Raw genomic sequence first — 20,162 nt, 5'->3', positions numbered from 1 at the left:
GGGTCTGCGTGACCAGTCTGCTAGGGAGCGGAGCTGCCAAGGGGGGGCCTGAGCGGCCAGGCGCTAGGGGACAAGGGCTGGGCGAAGGCAATGGCGGAGCAGCAGCAGCTAGGGAGCTCCTCCAACGATCTAACCATACTTTTTGCCTTGTATCAGGTTTTCTTTCAGTCTCATAGACCCATCGGTCTTAAATTAAATGCCTTTTGAAGATTGATATAGCCTTCCCGATGTATTTTGCATTTCAGATCTGTTAATTGGATTAATTCCTATTTGTAAAACTGCATTTTTCATCCCCAGGTCTTTCCATAGTCTTTGGAGCATTTTCTGCATTACTAAATTCTTGATTTCACCTATATATTCTGGGATATTAGCAGCCTTTATGCCCCATAACTCCTTTCATTTCCCTCCTCCTCTGTGCCATCCAGAGGTCTTTGTAGCCTCCATTGCTTTGTGTGGTATTCTGCTTGCATCCATCTCATTGAGGTAGACTATGCTTTGGCATAATGCAGTATTCTTCCTCTTCGAGAGGTATCATTACCGGTCTCAGCCGATAGGATCGGGTAGGGTGTCTGTAGCTCTCCTATGAATGTAATGTTTCTGTTCTTCTCCAAGAAGTTCTAGAGAGTCCGAGTGCTTAAGCTGGGCATCCATGGAGAATCATTGTTTGCACAAGCATGGTATATAGAAACTTTCTCATTTCCCAGGTCTACCATTACTTGACCTGCATGAGAGAGAGAGAGAGAGAGAGAGAGAGAAAGAGAGAGAGTTGAAGTAGAGATACCAACTTGAAAATAATTTGAGAAAGAAAGAAACTTTATTAAAAGTCTTAGAAGGGTCGAAGGGTAAAGAATTTGATAGAAGGAGCTGACGTGGTGGAGCCTCGAAGCGGGCTTCAAGCCCCATGACGAATACAATAAAGAGCCATAATAGTAACGATGCCGATACATGATGAGAAATCCATAGACTCATAGAGAAGATGGGGGTTAGCAACATTGTGATGGTCATTTGGAAACTGGCGGGCATGTCAAGCCTAAGCAAAAGGTGGGGGTGTGGGGGGTCGGCGATGTATGTCGTGGTAGCGAATTTTGCTCTGATACCACTGTAAGAAATCCTAGATTTACTATATTTAGAAATGTGCTAAGGAACAGAAAGGAGACTGAGATAGCAGAGAACAAGGAATAATTGTATTGCTTGAATGTCTGTAGGGTAGATGTAGTTGTTATCCATACAATTGGGCCTCTCTTATATAGAGAGTGAAGAGTCACACATGAAAAGGTGTGTACTCCAAAGGGTATGTGCATGAAGAGGTGTGTACCCCTTGTGAAGGGTGTGACCCTTGATAAGAGGGTACATTACAATAGAAATGTCTCTTCAATAGAGTGTCTCTTGTGAAGGGTTGTGCCTCATTAGGAAGTGTCCCGTCGAAAGGGCATACCCTTCCACAAGTGACCATTCATCAAACCATCCATAAGTCTAGAAATAGAGAAAGGAATACGTCACAGATCGTGACAAATTCTGTCTCACAACCCTCAAACCAAAAGTGGGAAAATGATGCCAAAATAAAGTTGTCGCAATGTGGAGATCACAAAGCAAGTGTCAGCCACCAACCAACGACATCAAATAGTTATGACCAAGAATTCTCGTCCTCAAAACTTGAACAAAGAACCAAACTCAGCATAGACACACGCATCAAAGAAGTCGCCACAAGAGGGAAGAGATAGGCCCAAAAATCAAAGCATCAACGAACTTCTTCTTTGACAATTGACTGCAAGTCATATCCTTCTGCACCCAACGTTGACAAGATCTTCTAGTCCCAGAATCCCAAAACTGCATGAATTGCTGACAACGACAATTTCTTCCTCCAATATACGACCTTACAAACCCTTTGTGACGCTGCTCTAATACCAATTGTTGGCTTTTGGTGCTCCACTCTTTCACATAAAATGTTGATTCCCTCGCTCAGTTATTAAAGACAAAAGATGTATGACACAATAAAGCAACCAAACACCTTCTATTGATATAGACTCAAGACACAGACCAAAGACTCAAGACTACCTCACCACTACTGTGGATTTTTGGAATTACAAGATCATAATCTAACGACCCTACAGAGCAGCTGCTCTTACGACTCTACTGGCTGGAGAAATACATGCTGAAGGCGACTCTCATGAGCAAGAATAGCTTAGACAGAGCCCTGGACAAAGAGAGATGAATAAATGTCGCCATAGAGTTTTATGGAGGCTGAGGACACCGCCATGCAACACGTTACTGTTCTCCTCGAGTCCTCAAGGAGCCATGCAAGTTCCACGCCTTCTAGCCAATTAACTTTGCAAGAGTGTCCCTCCAATCAGATCACGTCCACCAGCCACATACTACAAGTAGTCTCCATACCACTTCCAAACCAAGCTCTGAGGTCCTCAAAACGCCCCCCCATGGCCTTACACACATTATCATACTAGCTATTGTAGAAGATTGGGCCAATATGTGGCGAATGAGTGAAGTGGGTGGTGTAGGGAAAGTGTAGAGGGCAGCAGTGTGACGGGAGTGGGTAATCAAAGAAACTCACTCCTCTAGACATGGGATGTCTCAAGATTTGTGAGTAGGGTAGAAAGCCAGTGGCATACTCAAGGGATAACTTGTAGGCGAAGTGGATGTCATGGTATGTGGTCACGCAGATGGTATCTTGGTGTATGGCGTGTGGTGAGGAATGGATAGGTAAAGAAGAGATAAGTATGGTTGGCTCAAGGAGGGGGCGGGGAAATGGAGAAATGAGTGATGTGTGAGGAAAGGTAGGGGATCCCATAAGGTAGCGAACTACCCCGTGTGAAAAACAAGTGAATCCACCCGAGGAGGGCCATCAGTCCAAACCATTGTAGATGATGATGTCATGTATCATGCCCATGTCTAAGAAAGAGTGGCTCACCTGTCTGTAGAACTACTCGGGATATCCCTACCTCATCTAGGTCAACATCAGATAGCAAAATAGAATTATCCAAAAATCAATGAGCGCTACCTAACCCACGTCGAACCTCGTATTGAAGTCCCCAACAAGAAGGACTTCCCTGTGGCTTAAAAAATCCATGATGTCTGGATGTAGGGGCTACATACGGTGAGGTCTCAACCTCCTCACGTAGATCTCTAGTGAAATGTGAGGTCGCAAAAGGGAAATAGCACACTCCAATGAAAAGGCCCTATTGAGAGATGCATTGAAAGAAACCTAGCGTGACTGTCACACCTTTCATCCCAGTGAGAATTTGTGTATAGAATTGACACTCCTAATCCACAAACTCCACTTGTCTCTCTAGTCTCATCATGGTATGCCGACTCGCATGTGTATCTGCAAACTAAGGGCAAAGGGCGCTCTGGACTCTGATGGAGGCTAGGATCTTGTAATTACTTAACTACAGGAGTAGAGGAGTATTGGGCCAACTTTTTAATAATGCGGTTAAAATTTACTCAGCCACTAACTAAAGTTAGTACAATTTCTTTTTTTCCCCCCACAAGTTTTGCGCATCATGGATTTAGCAAAAAGAGAGTTATACTTGCAACATTTGTGCAACAAAGCAGGTTGCATGTGGGTTGCTTGCCTGGTGCCTAGAATAGATGCTTTGCTACAGTTCCAAGATTACTGTATGCTTGTTTGTGAAGAATTCTTAATAAATTAATTTCTAAACTATGTTAGATTGTGGATAATTTGCTTATGGTTCAAGAATTCTAAGTTACTTGTTGATTGTGGGTTGTATTAATCCACAACCAACAAATTTCTTGCGCAATATTGAAATAGGTTTGGGAAATAAGCAACACTGGATGCTCTTGCCAAGAGTGGGATCCCCCTAAATTGGGCCCCATACCATGCACAATCTCTCATAGTTGTCTTATCTTATTTACATGTTTGTATTAAAGCAATGAGCCACATAATTCTTCTCCACAATCGGGCCTAGCCCTTGATCTTTTTCCCCTAAACCCCTACTGCAAAAGCCCATGCAAAACATATCTTAAGTTATTATTCACTTTCAATTGTGTACCCAACGTTGCATGAAGTGGTCTTATTTTATGTTATGCAATTCTGAATACTTAACTATTTGCTTGGATAGTTCTCCATCTATTTGTTTCTTAGTATATCCACCCGGTGTCTTATGATGCACAAGACGACACCAGCCACATACACTACCTATCATAAGATACACTTTGACCACAACCTAAACTCAAGTACTCCACACGCCTCTCCACTCGACCAAATACCACTCTTTGATCACACGCTCTCTCCATGAGGCTACCCTACACATTTTTTCACACACCACCCATTCCACGTGTCCACGCCTCTTGGCTTGGTACCTTGTAATAGCTGGTATGATGGCGAGTGTAAGGCTTTACGCCGACAACTCAAATTCGAGACTAAGCATCATCTTCCGAGCAAGGCACAAACAATATGGGAGTACTGTCATCTAGACACTAAAAGAAGCAAGCTTTTGTTCGGCAAACAAGTAGTAGTTCATAAACATTTTGTTTAGTAACAACTCTAAAGACTTATGTCCGAAGTTCCTTGAGCGGCAAGCCCCATCCCCTCTCACAGCCAAACTCTAGCATTCCTATGCACGCACGCTACATGATGTCCCTAACCAGCCAGCACCTGAGCTACACACATTCAAGACCCGGTTGGCACCTCGTGACCACCTTGTGGAGCTCAGGTTTTTATAGAGACCATTGATTGCGGATCTCAACAGGGGATACACACAAATCCATCTTGGATACACACAGACCCATCTCCCTCACTCCTTGAGGACATCAATCGGGCAATTTCGTGTTTCATCACACCGACTCCACATTGAGAGTAGGTGGGCAAAGGGCATACCCTGAGAGGGTCACATCTGCACTTTATGTGACCATCAAGAGATTGAGTGCATTTCGCTTCTAGATGCACTATGTACTACGAGATAAAAGGTCGGTATCATTGTCTCTTCAGGGACGGTTTCGGAACCCTATCTAGTTTCTTATCCTACCCAGATCATAGATGCTTAGCGACTTTCATCCATAAGGCCGTCTGACAGAAGTAGCATTTGCTCACGACACATAGGCGAGGTCAAGGTGTACAGACAAGCTCCACTCACAGCATGATCAGTGAGTTCCTCTAGCCGACATCACTAACCAACACGGGCCAGGGAGAAGGCGTGTCTGAGGACCAAAGCAAGATGCGTCAATTTTACGAGCGAAAACCTATGAGCAGATTTATCCGAGCGTGTTTTTCAAGAGATTTAAAAAATTGTATTTCTTTAGGAAACATGGTTTTTACACATTTATTTTCACTAGAACTAGATCCCTTTATCATAAAAATATACAGACTAGTCACTCATTCATTTTTACAAAACATAAATTTTCTTATTCATAGACATCCCTTTGTACCCCTGTTATTACCTTAAAAAAGTGTTGAAAAATAATTCTTTTAAGAAACATCTCTCATAATCACTTTCAATGTAATAATATTATACATATATAATTACTTATTAAACACATTTATATCATATGGTAATATCTTTCTAGTGTTTTATAGCATAAATAACAAGATATTTACGGACATGTTTCTAAAGAAGTTTAAATTACTATAAATAAGTATTAACTTGGGCTTATATCACTCTCATAAAATACACTTAATATTTAATACTATATATGCAAGATTTTCCAAAATATAACTCCATAGATGTGCTCAAATGGGGTTTTTCAATTAATTTGAGTGGTTGAATGACTATATTTGGACATTCGATGTGAAAGTTATGTCACTTTTAAAAGTGTTGTCCAAGGTAGTTTCGCTGGCGAAACTACCTTGGAAGATCTACTTCAAAGAGGTTTCGCTAGCGAAACTACCTTGATGGCTTGCTTCAATGAGTTTTCTTTGGAGAAACCCTTTCATGAAGATAGGTTGAGAGAGTTTTTCAATGTCACCCCCTATTAAGTAAAAGTTGTAAGAAGGATCATAAAGAAATTTTTATAGAGAAGTCTAACTCTACATGTGAGTTTCTTCAAAATCCATCCCATTATGTTCTCACCATTCCCAAAGATTCACGTAAAGATTTGTGTATAAAATAGGCATTGCTATAATACTTTGCACATTTCTAAGTAAAACTATGTTTTCTTCCGATCCATTTTTGCCATATTTTTGCATAGTTGGAAGGTTTTTTTTTCCTTTGCTCGGAAAATGCTCGTCCTCGACCAGAGCGAGAGCCACCACAATAGACTTGCCAGCAGGTTGAGCATAGATCATGCTAGGGGGACCTCTCCTCCATGCTTAGTAAATAAGAATCAGGGGCATAACCGACAAGAGTGATATGGCACTTGTTTGCCCATAGCTAGGAGACCACAATGGACTACCAATACCAACAGCCGTCAGCACTCCATTACAAGCTTCATGCCACCCCTGCCTGTAGGAAATGCCCCCCACCTTCTAGCGCCGATCTGATACATCTTTTCCGCTAGAAGGACATCCGTGCACATTGTGCATGGAAGAGATGGAAGGATGAGCGTAAAAATTTTAAACGCCTACCCTGCCTAAAGTCATCTATGGCCTCTCCATCTCCCACACATCACAAGTTGATGTGAATGGACACGACAAAAATCGTGTCTTTTCAGGTGCTTGGGCTCTCCCAAATTCAAGGGACGCACCTTTTCCACCATGGGACACACCTTTTGATGAAGAGTCTCGACTCCTCACTCAAGGAACACACCCCATTGTGGACAAAAGGACATACCTATTCATGTAGGGACACCCCTTTTAAAAACAGGGACACACCCCTTCATGAAAAGGTGCACCTATTCCAAGGGTCACACCCCTTCGAATAGGCACACCTTTTAGGCACCAAGTACCTACAAAAGGGTACCTAGAGGAGTAAAAAGGGAACAAAATAAACCCATCCCCTACCCTTAGGTTTACCCTAGCTACCTAGGGTTAACTAGACCCCCAACTTAATTTTTGGGGCAACTAACCCCCTTAGGCAGCCTCAACGAAAAGTCGCCAGCCCCTCCTTTTCTATTCCGTACGGCCTGCACCGTACGGAATTCCCTGCAGCCCTTCGCAGCGCCAGCCCTGCACCGTACGGAATTACCTGCACGCCCGTCTTTGCCCAGCCCTGCGTCGTACTGCTCGCCAGCCCTGCGTCGTACTGCCCGCAGCCCTGCACCGTACAGCCTGCGCAGCCCTACGCCGTACTGCCCGCAGCCCTGCGCCGTACTGCACGCCAGCCCCTTGCGCAGGCTCGCCTCTCCAGCACGCCAGCCCCTGCGCATTCATTGGCCTTGCCAGCCCCCCCCTGCGAAATCATTGGCCGCTCGAGCACACAGCCCCCCCCCTCCTGGCAGTCTTTGCCAGCCAAGCCCTGCCTTTTCCTGCGCAGTCCAGCCCTGGGAACTGCCATGTGCTTCGCCATTGACAGCCTGCAGCCCCCCCTCCCCCTTGTTTCGCCATCTTTGTCCTGCCAAATCAGCACCAGTTGCAGCTCCTCGCGCGATGAAGACATCTTGTTAATAGCCCGGACCAGACCAGCCTCGATTCGCTCCTTGCAAACCACTACAACATGGATCTCCGGACAGCGATTTGCAGCCTTCTTCTACGCAACAATTTGGCAAATTAAATTATTGCCAGGTGGAGTCTTTCCAATCTGCTTTTAAGGATTCTCTTGTCATAAACAAATTAAAGCAAATGAAGGAATCTACCTTAAAGCATGGAAACCCCTGGTAATTCACCCGGCATTTCAAGGACACCTCAGGCATCATCTACCACACAATATCGTGTTCAAATTGCACAGCCAGCCCATTTCGGAGCTTTTGCATCTTGGATCTTCTGTGTCACGTGCCCTCCTAGTGATTTAGACCACATCCTCTATCTTCTGCGTGAGGCACCTCAGTTACATTACTTCCTCAGCACAGTACAGGTTGTGTTCCACGAGACACGAAGATATCTTGAACCCGATATTCCTCAAGAGTTTGCTGTCCATCTTTGGAGAGAATTTTATCCCTCATCTTCGGCATCTCCAGGGTACTCTCCACCTCCTTCAGCTCCCAGATATCCTCCTCTACAGGTTGTACCTTCTCCAAGTCAGTATTTACACTGTGAAGGCACTCCTTCTCCTGGATATCCTCCATTTCCGACAGCAGCTCCTTATCCCTTCTCCGATCCGTGGACTCTGCTACCTACTCCTGTCCTCTCACGAGCAGTAACACCACTTTTGGCATCACCAGTGTTACCTCAGACAGGACCTCCTTTACCAGATTCCCACGGGTGGTTCCATCCTGCCTCACCTGCCCCCTCCAACATGAGCAACCTCAGGGAGCAGCCCGAATCTTCTTCCAGGAATGGTACAAACTAGAGCGCAAGTTCGCGCTTTTCTCACAGGGATCTCCGATATGTCGCAACGCTCGCGTGAAGCCTCTCCAGAGATCAAAGAATCAAGTCCAAAAAAGACCTCTGAAGTCAACGTACAAGGCGAATCACTATTGCAACTTCAAATATCCCAGCTTCAGGACAGCATCTCCGACTTCGTCCAGAAAGTTCAACAACTTCAAGATTCTCGAAGTACCACACATACAGAGGATGACGTGACGCAACCAGATGACTATGTGGATTCATTCCCTCCAGAGGTAGAAAACACTGAACTACGTGTCCTCTACCGTTTACTTCAAGCTTCTAAAACTAAAAGACTTGACATCAAACTTCCGGAAGCCTACACTGGTCAACGCAATCGCCGAATAGTTGACCAATGGCTCTCAAAAATGCGCATGTATTTTGACACTGTTGACCTCACTGAAGGCAAAAAGATCGCCTTGGCAGCCTCCCTCCTGAAGCATACAGCTTTTCTATGGTGGCAAAGACGCTTAAAGGACGGCAAAAGTGTGTTAAGATGGGAACGTTTTGAACACGTGCTCCGTAAGCAGTTTATACCTGCCAATGCGGACTTCCAAGCACGTTCAAAACTCCGACAGTTGGAGCAAACGGGTTCCCTGTCTTCCTACATCTCTCAGTTCACCACATTGGTGCTGGAGATTGATGGTTTAATTGAGGATGATCGCCTTCATGCTTTCATCTCAGGCCTAAATCCCTCGTTACGCATTGATGTCCTTAAAGCAAACATCACCACCACAGATGGCGCTATTGCTTACACAGAGCGCATTATAGATTTCCAAAACACAGGGAAGCAGAGTGCTAATCGCACACAGAACTCTCCTATGGCCAAAGGTGCTCGCCCTCAAGATAACACCAGGTTTCGAAAAAACTTCGGTAATCAAGGTCAACGACAGTCTCAAGATCCCCAGAAGCCTCAGAAATCATATGCTGGATTTCAACAGAAGCACTCCTTCAAGGATTGTACCTCTTCTTCTTCACAAAGTCATTACCGACATCCCCAACATAAAGGTGCGGCCACTGACAAGAAGAACAACTCCAGCACAAAAGGACTTTGTACCATCTGTACAGGCGACCATAGATGGTACGATTGTCCCAAGCGACCAAAGCAAAATTCCAATATGGAACCTAGCACTTCCCAAAGAGAAGATGCTACCTCAGCACAAGACAAGAAAGGCAAAGCTGTGCGAATGGCAAATACCATCCACCTGAGCCTTGCCAGGAACCCCGAACCTTCCCTGGCCACTCAAGTACTTTGTGTTCAAGGATCGATTCGTGGAACAACGGTCACTATCCTCATCGACAGTGGCTATTCTCATAACTTCCTAGCTAGTTCTATGGTCGACAAACTTCGGTTGACTACCAGTCCTAGTCTCATGGACTATCAGATTGAACTCGCAAATGGAACGACTTTCTTGTGCAACACCAGGATGAAAAACTTGTCTTTTCGCATCCAACATTATACGGACAAGTTGAACTTCGACATCATGCCTCTTTCTCGGTACAGTGTCATACTCGGACAAGAGTGGCTCTACGACTATGATCCATTAATCAGTTTTCGCAGCCATACTATCCAGTTTGTCCACCAGGGAAAACTTATTGAGCTAACTGGTTCTAGGGACTCTCCTTCAACCCCAGTTGCCTTTGTTCTACAAGTAAAGAAGTGGGTTCGTAAACGTCAAGTAAAGACTTCACTTTTGTTGGTTACGGCAATCGAGGAGACACCAACAAAGGATCCTCCTGAATACCTCAACCAACCTTTTTTCCAGCCTTACCTGAAGATTTTTCCATAGGAATTGCCAAAGCAGTTACCACCTCGACGACCAGTGGATCACCCAATCGAACTTATTCCAGGCAGTAATCCACCGTCGAAACCTCCTTATCGGGTTTCTTACACTCAAAATGAAGAAATCCAAAGACAGGTCACCGAACTCCTCGACAAAGGTCACATTCGGCCCAGTCGCAGCCGTTTCGGATCTCCTGTACTACTTGTGGAAAAAAAGAATAAGTCAATGCGCCTCTGCATCGACTATTGAGCCGTCAACAAGCTCACTATCAAAAACAAGTATCCATTGCCTCGCATCGATGATCTCTTCGATCAACTTCTACACGCAATACAATTCTTAAAGATTGATCTTCGTTCAGGTTATCATCAAATTCGCATACGAGAAGGCAATGAGTACAAGACAGCTTTTCGAACAAAGTATGGACACTATGAATGTTTGGTCATGCCTTTTGGGTTAAACAATGCCCCGGCCACATTCATGACACTCATGAATGACATCTTCAGGCCTTTCCTCGATAAGTTCGTCATCGTTTACCTCGATGACATCCTCGTTTTCAGCAGATCCCTACATGAGCACAAACAACATCTTCACCAAGTTTTTGAAGTTCTCTGTGCAAATTCTCTCTACATCAACATTGTGAGTTCTTCAAGACCGAACTCGAATATTTGGGACATGTTATTTCCGCTCAAGGCATCTCTGTGGATCCCAAAAAGGTCGAGGTAATCCGCAACTGGCCTACTCCTAAGAATGTTCATGATGTCCGCTCTTTTCTCGGATTGGAAAACTTTTATCATACAAAGGTCTATCAGTTTTCCGAAATCGCAGCTCCTATGTCCGAATTATTGAAAAGCACAGCAGTTTTTCAATGGCCTCCCGAAACAGAGTATAGTTTTCAACAACTCAAGCAAGCACTCACTACCACACCAGTTATGGCTATTGCTGACCCAAACCTTCCATTTGAGGTCATGACCGATGCTTCCGACATCGCTACAGGAGCAGTCTTGATGCAAGAAGGCAGAGTTATTGCTTTTGACAGCCATAAACATTCTGATATCCAAACCCGATACCCGGTTTATGATAAGGAGTTTCTTGCCGTTGTACATGCTTATCGCTCTTGGAAACATTATCTCATGGGAGCCGACTCTATGGTCAAAACATACCATCACTCTTTAAAGTATATTTTTACTCAGCCAGTCATGAACGCTCGACAAGCACGCTGGGTTGAGTTTCTGGCCAACTTTCACATGACCATTGAGTACATTTCAGGACTACGCAATGTGGTTGCAGATGCTCTCAGCAGGTTACCTCTAGCATCAGCCATGGTAATCTCTACATTATCTGTGGATGTTCCGAGTTCATTCAAAGGAAAGTATTTCAATGATAAAGACTTCGGCACAGCAGTACAGGTTCTTTCAAAAGATCAACCTTCGACTTCCGAACAGAAGATTTTCTCATCCTCTTCTTATACGGACGACCTTCTGTATTATCAAGATTGCGTCTGTGTACCACATGACAAGGATGTTCGACATCTTTTGTTAAAAGAGCATCATGTAGTTCCTTATGCTGCCTATCGAGGCATCAATAAGACTTATCGGTTACTCAGTGCAATATACTACTGGCCTCAGATGAAAAGCGACGTCATTAAAATGGTTACATCTTGCTTATCTTGTCAACAAATGAAAGCAAGCCGACGACTTCCAACAGGACTTCTTCACCCTCTTCCAGTTCCAACTGAAAGGTGGGAAAGTATTTCCATGGATTTCATTACAACACTACCACGATCCTCCCGAGATAACACTCAAATTATGGTAATTGTTGATCGATTGTCCAAACTGGCACACTTTATTGCTTGCAAAAGCAGTGCACAGGCTCCGGACATAGCCAAACTTTTCATACAACACATCTTCCGACACCATGGATTGCCCAAGAATATCATATCCGACAGAGATCCTAAGTTTACCAGTCACTTTTGGATTTCCCTGTTCGAATCTTTGGGTACAACTCTACTGCTCAGTTCAGCCTACCACCCAGAATCAGATGGCCAGACTGAAAGAGTCAACCAAGTTCTGGAAGAAATGCTTCGACATTATATTCAGTCACGCCTAGCAGCTTGGGAAGAGTATCTACCACTCCTTGAGTTTGCTGATAATAACTCTTTCCATAGCGCCATCAGCATGACTCCATTCCAAGCAGCTTATGGACACACTCCGATTGTACCAACGAATTTTGTACTTTAACATCGAGTGGCCCTAGCTGATCAACTGGTTTAAGAAATGCAAGACATTCTACTGCAAGTTAGGGATCATATGCGAAAAGCGCAAGAGCGGTATTAACGGTCTGCCAACAAACATAGACGTCACCTAGAATTTGACACTAGTGACATGGTGCTATTATTTGTAGCCCCACATCGCTATAAGACGGTTAAGTCTGTGTTTCCTAAGTTGCGACCAAGATACTATGGACCTTCCGGATCGTCAAGAAAAATTCACCTTTAAGTTACAAATTGGAATTACCACCATCATGGGGTAAAATCCATCCAACATTTCATGTTTCTTGGCTAAAGACGTACATTCCAGGCGATGAAGCAGTTCCTCCTGTAGGTGATTATGTCCCAGAAATCGAAGACGATTATGTTCTCCTTATTCCTGAGCGTATTCTGGACCATTGACAGCGAGAGACTCGACATCGACTTATCACGGAATTCCTTGTTCTTTGGCGAGATCTGGATGACTCCGACGCTACTTGGCAATCTGATGAAGACTTACAGCAGTACCCTGACATTTTACAGCAGTATTTTGAGAATTTACCGTGATATTTTCTACATCAGTTCATTATCTCCACCAAGGTCTTCTTTTGAGTGGGAGGGGATGTCACGATCTGTGACGTATTCCTTTCTCTATTTCTAGACTTATGGATGGTTTGATGAATGGTCACTTGTGGAAGGGTATGCCCTTTCGACGGGACACTTCCTAATGAGGCACAACCCTTCACAAGAGACACTCTATTGAAGAGACATTTCTATTGTAATGTACCCTCTTATCAAGGGTCACACACTTCACAAGGGGTACACACCTCTTCATGCACATACCCTTTGGAGTACATACCTTTTCATGTGTGACTCTTCACTCTCTATATAAGAGAGGCCCAATTGTATGGATAACAACTACATCTACCCTACAGACATTCAAGCAATATAATTATTCCTTGTTCTCTGCTATCTCAGTCTCCTTTCTGTTCCTTAGCACATTTCTAAATATAGTAAATCTAGGATTTCTTACAGAATTGAGCATCTCAGCTTGTTGGCAGTGGAGCTGCATGAGCATGAAGATGACCAGTCTTGCAAGGATATCTGGTCAGAGGTTGATCAAGGCGGTTTTGTGCTTTGCACATGCATTGACTTTTGCTCGTTGTATTCATCGGCAATGGAACGACTAAGGCAGTGGATCGTTTTGATCTAGCAACGAACATGCATATACAGACGATCGGACCAATGCGAGATCTTCTAGAAGTGCTTTTGGTTGTCCATTGGATCATTCTATTTGCTGGCTCCCCCGCTTATAGATGATTTGTTGCTGAAAACCAAGGACTATACTGAAAGGTTAATGCTAATTAGCTCATTGATCGTTTTCTTGTCTGATAATTCTGGGTTTTGGCTGTGTGGGCGTATCTTTGGTGCTTGAGTTTTCGGGGCTCTCTGTGAGCAATTGTTGTGACAGTGGTACATTTTATTTCCTTTGTGGGATAGTGTTCTTTGTGAGCGAGATATCGATTTAGCTCTTTGTGAGCATAGCAGTTTTTGTGTTATGGCTTTTTGTAAATAGTGATGTTTTGCTTCTCCCCATTTCGGTTTAGAGGGGGATTGTTGGAATGTGACCCTCATGGGGGGGCGTCTTGAGGATCTTAGAGCTTGGTTTGGAAGTGGTATGGAGTTGGTGGATGTGATCTGATTGGAGGGACACTCTTGAAAAGTTGATTGGCTAGAAGGCGTGAAACTTTCATGGCTCTTGACGAGTCTAGAAGAATAGTAATGTGTTGCTTGGCGGTGTTCTTAGCCTCCATAAAATTCTATGGCGACATTTATTCATCTCTATTTGTCCAGTGCTCCATCTGAGCTATTCTTGCTCGTGAGAGTCGCCTTCAGCATGTATTTCTCCAGCCAGTAGAAAGAAAGAAAGAAAGTTTATTAAAGTATTCGGAAGACCGATGGGTCTATGAGATGTGAAAAACCTGATACAATGAGCTGTGGTAGTGGAGCTACTAAACGAGCATCCACACCAATGCAGATTGCAAAAAATGCAAAATGGCAGTACTAAGTCCTAAGTACAGCATAGTACAACATAGAGTCGTAAGAGCAGCTGCTTTATAGGGTCGTTAGATTATGGTGTAGTAATGCCAAAAATCCACGGTAGTGGTGAGGCAGTCTTGAGTCTTTGGTCTGTGTCTTAGAAGGTGTTTGGTTGCTTTATTGTGTTGTACATCTTTTGTCTTTAATAACTGAGTGAGGGAATCAACATTTTATGTGAAAGACTGGAGCACCAAAAGCCAACAAGTATCACCACCGCCGAAGGAAGCAAGCTTTCATCCTCCAAAACAAAGAGTTACAAAACATCCTATTTAGCAATAACTCCAAAAACTTGGTAGAAGTTTCTTGAGCAATGGATTCCAATACTTCTCCCCGACATCACCTCTGGCACTCCTATGCACGCACGCTATTTGACGTTCCCCACCAGCTGCCACTTGACCTCTCATAGCCATCTTGCCTCACTTGCTGGGCACTATTCACCTCCGGTGACGTTAGACATGCAGCCCTGAAGCTACATAATGCCCGGGACAAAGATCATGAGGGGCTATGTATTGAATACATTGCAAACGGACTAAGTACCATAGCCTCGATAGTGGCAAAGCTTTTTAATGAAACAGTCTGTACCGGTTTCCCCCCCTTAATACTATTGTCCTTTCCTTCATTTCACGGATGGTGGTATAATATGGCATTATGAACCATTAGAGTTGCTTTTTGTTCAGCCCTTCGTACGAGGTAATCCCTCATAGAGCGGGAAATCCTTGTGTTTCTATATTGTACCCTTCATTGGGGAGTTGTTTGTCCTTGGTGTCCGAGTCACTAAGGAGTTTATTAATAGAAGTTTCGCTTCTTTGAAAAAGAAAATGCCTTAATTCCTGTCTATGATTTTGAAATCATCAGTCTTGTCTTGCATAGACATTTCCCTTCGTCAAATTTCACTACCTTGTTCTGTTTAGTAATGGCACTAATAGATAGAAGGTTGTTCTTCAGACCTGGAAGATAAAAATGTTATGTATGGCCAGTAAAGAGATTTGTTTGGCAAATTGCTTGGTTGGATGTTTATATTGCATCTAGGCCCTAGGGTGATAGAAGAAAGAATAAATAACAAGCTGCCAGACATATCACACAAGCAGATTATTAACCTTAGTTTAGTCTTGTCTTTGAATCAATTATATCACATATTCATGTCGCTGTTTGCTGTGTGTTGGAGTTTCCACTAATAGTGTATCTGTTTATATTCAGGTGCAAGCTGATTATTATGAAGCTGTCGTCGACATGCTTCAAACTAATTTTGTATTTTCAATCCCTATTGATGGTCCTCCCTCCTTTGTAACTCCTCAAGTATCTTTGCAATGGGTGCTGAGGTTTGAGTTTGTGACGACTACTCGCAATGCAAACTGGACGAAGTATGAACACCCATTTCTAACTGAGAGGGAAAAAGGAGAATGGTCCGTTCCAATCCTTGTTCATGCCCCCCTCCCAAGGACTCAGACAGCAGCAAAAAGGGAAAGACCATCATCTCCAAGGAGGGAGTCTTGGGGGGAGTCTTCTAACCTGGCTGGAGAAAGAATTCCACCACTCTTTTTGCCTCCTTCAAGTGAAAGGTCATGGAGCAGGGAGCACATAACCTCTAGCTCTTTTAACTTGATTTAGCAGAACGTACACAATTGTAGAACTTTTGGAAGAATATATGATCAGTAGCCAACATCCCATTTCAACCCTGGCTGTGGAAATTTAGAGCTGTGATTCAGAGGGTTCTTATGATCCCTGCGACTCATGCTCAAGTATATCATAATGTGAGCTTCAGCATGCAAAGAGATCATGATTTGCAGGTATCCTCAATAGAGGTGTATGTTCTGAAAATATGTGCCCTTGTCACCTTTAACATCAATCGTATCTTACTTTCTTATTTCTGCATATATGTGTGCGTACAATTCTCTGCTCTTTCATATTCTCATTTATGAAAATGTTAAGAGATTGAAGCTGTGTGGATTAACTGCATACATAAGCTAGCTGAATGTTAGCTCAAGATTCTTGCAACGCATCTTGTCACATTTTGGACTGAAATGAGTCTTATCCCATGGATGTAATCTATCATAGACATCAGGAAAATAATGTAGGAGTGGCCTTCCTGTCCATGTTTAAATTTATAAGAGCTTTTCTTAGATAGTGCATATGAGGAATTTTGGTCATTCATGTACCCAAGTCTGGTTTTGGTTTTGACAAATTATGGGCAGGCATGTGCCATTCTTGTGGTCACACATGAGCATTGGGATTCTTAGGGTCTGCTTGCGAGTGAGCAGTTGCATGCTACTCTTTGTTTGCCAAGTGTTGCTTGTCTTGCTTTAAGTCACCCCTCTCTCTCTCTCTCTCTCTCTCTCTCTCTCTCTCTGTGTCTCCGTTACGTCAGTCATAATCCCGGAATAGTCTGGTGTGGTTATGGTGAAGCGGGAAACCAGAGGGCTCGACAGTGCTTGGTTGATGGGAGCCTAGAGAGTCGGGGACTAGGAACTTTCCTAGGCCTAGGCAAGAATGGGGAGTGCAATGTTAAGGCCTAAAGGGCAGAAAGGTACTAAGGTCCTTTATGGACATGTGGTACTCAGGTGGGCTGCAAGTGGCAAGCACTAGGTTCAGGGGAGGTTTCTAGAGAGAGGCTCCACAAAAGGAATAGAAGAGAGGGAACTAAAAACTGTGTGGACGTACGGATGTAACAGGGAGCACTAGAGGAATTGAGGCTGAGCAGTGAATCAGAGAGAGTCCTCTTTTGTGGTCATGTTACATTGGTATCAGAGCCTAAAATTCAATGACGAATGGAAGTTCCAAGCTTGAGCGCGGCCTGAAATCACCAGCATAGTAATCAATTGTGCCGTCCCGCAGATTCTAACACAGTCGTCTGTCGGGAGTTAGAGACTAGAGTGCGTTGCCTTTATTGTCCAAAGACTCCAAAGTCTCTACTCTCTAATCTCTATTCTAGTTGATTCGCGGGCTGCTACTAATTGACGATGGCGGCAATGAAGATGGAGGCGTGAGCAAATTAATGAGTTGGTGACTTTGCGAGACAACGCACAACACAAATCCCATTGTCGTTCCTTTAATCTGTAGGTCTGAGCGATGGCGCAGAGTTCAGGAACTAGAAATGTCTAAAAGGATTTCAGAAGTTGAATCAAAACGTTGCTTTGGCTGAGGCTTGGCAGATACGAAGTTACGGACTGCCACGAACAACTTTCGCAGTTCACACGCTTGAGTATATCAGGGTACTTTCGTGCAGTTAAGCATGAGGCTACGTGATGATTTGGAGATGGATCATGGAAGCATCGTTGAATTGAGTCGTAACGCAGGGCGCAGGAAACCACGAGCCGTGTCACATCATCTAAGGTCTCTAGACCTTTAAAAAAAGCCACATCAGCACTTCTTTTTTATCCCTCTCTACGTCCTTTCTACATTCTAAGCTTCCCTTCCAAGGTCCCAAGGTGTTCTAATCCTTCTTAGCCTCACCAAATTCAAAGAAGAAGATCGAAGCAAGGACTTTGAGATAGAAGAAAGCAGAAGAGGCTGGAATACTTTCATCGACTCAGGAATACTTCTCTTGAAAGTCAAGTAGTGGAAGCAAGTCTTTCCCTTGGAAATAAAGCCTATAAATGGTAGATGAGCCTCAGGGAAAGTGATAGAATTCATAGATATTGGACTGAGTTTGAACAAGCCTTCCTATAAGAGTTTTTATCGGAAAGTGAATTAGAAAGAGCATGGGAGGCTTGGGACAATTATACTATGGGTAAAAACACTCTAGTCTAGTACATAGTGAACTATAGGGAGGCAGTCCTTAAGCTGAAGGGAATTGATGAATTGCAAAAGATAAGGGGTTTCGTGAGAGGTCTTAAAGACGCTAACAAGATTGAGGTGAAAAGAAATTTCCCTAAAACCTTGGAAGTTGTTAAGTATGCTCAAATATACGATTATAAGACCGGGAAATTTAAAGTTGGAGCTTCAGAGCAATCAGGTTTTGTTTCAAAGTTCAATAAATTTCTCAATTTGAAAAGGAAGGGGCACTTTAAGAAGGAGGTTCCTCAGGTACTACCTAAGAAACCTCAAACACAAAATTATCCTCTCTTGAAGAAAGAGGATTATGAAAGGGTCAGGCAAGAAAATCTTTGCTTCAAATGTTTGGGCAAAGACCATGCTGCTTGGAACTGTCTTAAGAATAAACAAGCGGGAGCTAAAGCTCCAAATAGACCTCCACAAAAATAAGTGCATGCGGTGCAAGTATTGCCGCTTAATGGTACTGAAAAGTACACTGAGGTAGAGGTCTATCATGAGGATAGCATTCACATGTGCTGTCTATCATCGGCAATGTGGCAGCCTATCATTGGTTCTCATGATTTAATGAGGATGCATGGAAAAATTAAGGGGCAAAGAGTAAGGTGATGGTCGATGATAGTGCAACACATAATTTCTTGAACTACTCATTAGTTAAGAAATTAAAATTACTTGAGAGTTCCAATGCTCAGAAATATGTGGTCTCTTTGGCAAAGGGCATTGATAAAAAAGTTTGGGACACCATGATACATGATGGTGTATAGGTGGATATCCAAGGGTATCACGATGGCCTTGGATTTTCAAATCATGCATCTCGATTGAACAGATGTAGTGCTTGGTTAAGAATGGCTCTATAGTCTTGGGCATAGCTTACAGCGGAGTTATCTCAATAACTCCATTATGTTTAAGAAAGAGGGTAGAGTCTTCCAGATTCAAGGAGAACATGATGTGCCTAACTCTCCTCTTATTTGTTCGATGGAATTGGAATGACTACTACACTAAGAAGAATGCGATGTATATCTCTGTGAACTTACTTTTATTGGTGATTTTATATCTTTAGCATCGCAAAGAAGTAATATTGTTTTTGATAATGTTAAAAAGTAGAAATCTTATTTTAATGATTTAATGTTTGAATTTAGAGATGTTTTTTCGTCTGATTTACTTGATGGTTACCTCCTGACAAAGAAGTAGATCATAAAATAGATTTAATTCCTGGATTCACCTCAGTTTGTAAATCCTCATATAGGCTTAGTCAAGCGGAGGAACACGAGGTCGAAAGATAGCTAACGGAATATCTTAGGAAGGGAAAAATCCAACCAAGTAGCTCACCTTGGTCTGCACCAGTTTTATTGATGGTAAAGAAAAAGGATGGTACTATGCGTTTATGCATAGATTACCAAGCACTAAATAAAATCACCATAAAAAATAAGTATCCTATCCCTTTTGCATTGATGAGCTCTTTGATCAATTGCAAGGGGCAAATTACTTTATTAAAATTGATTTAAGACCAAGTACGAATTAGGGAAGAGGATGTCCCTAAGACATCATTTCGTACTAGGTATGGGTATTATCAATTTAAAGTAATACCATTTGGATTAACAAATGCTCCAGCAACTTTCATGACACTTATGAATAGTGTCTTAAGGCCATATCTAAGGAAATTTGCTATAGTATTTTTAGACGATATCCTTATTTATAGTAAAGCCAGAAAAAAGCATTTGGAACATTTGCGAAAAGTGTTCCAATTGCTTAGAGATAATTCACTTTTTTTAAAAGAATCCAAATGTGAATTCTTTGCAAAAGAAGTAAAATACTTGGGACATATAATATCCCAAGAAGGGGTTTGTATGAACCTTGACAAAGTAACGGCCATAGT

General features: G+C 43.1%; 1 protein-coding gene across 2 annotated transcripts in view; it reads left to right on the top strand.

Moving 5' to 3' along the window:
- Nucleotides 1-16,375, top strand: part of LOC147882334 (immunoglobulin) — a 104,895-nt gene extending 88,520 nt beyond the window's left edge. For both annotated transcript variants that reach the window (XM_087400796.1, XM_087400794.1), the window contains one exon: nt 15,716-16,375. In XM_087400796.1, the coding sequence (XP_087256922.1) occupies nt 15,716-16,126 (411 nt within the window). In that variant the 3' untranslated portion in view covers nt 16,127-16,375. The remainder of the gene's footprint in view (nt 1-15,715) is intronic.
- Nucleotides 16,376-20,162: the final 3,787 nt, after the last annotated feature.

This window comes from Dipteris shenzhenensis, chromosome 29 (assembly GCF_047967505.1).
Source record: "Dipteris shenzhenensis isolate YYH24624 ecotype China chromosome 29, Dip_SZ_1.0, whole genome shotgun sequence".
Classification (NCBI taxonomy): domain Eukaryota; kingdom Viridiplantae; phylum Streptophyta; class Polypodiopsida; order Gleicheniales; family Dipteridaceae; genus Dipteris; species Dipteris shenzhenensis.
This window is presented reverse-complemented; position numbering and strand designations above follow the sequence as displayed.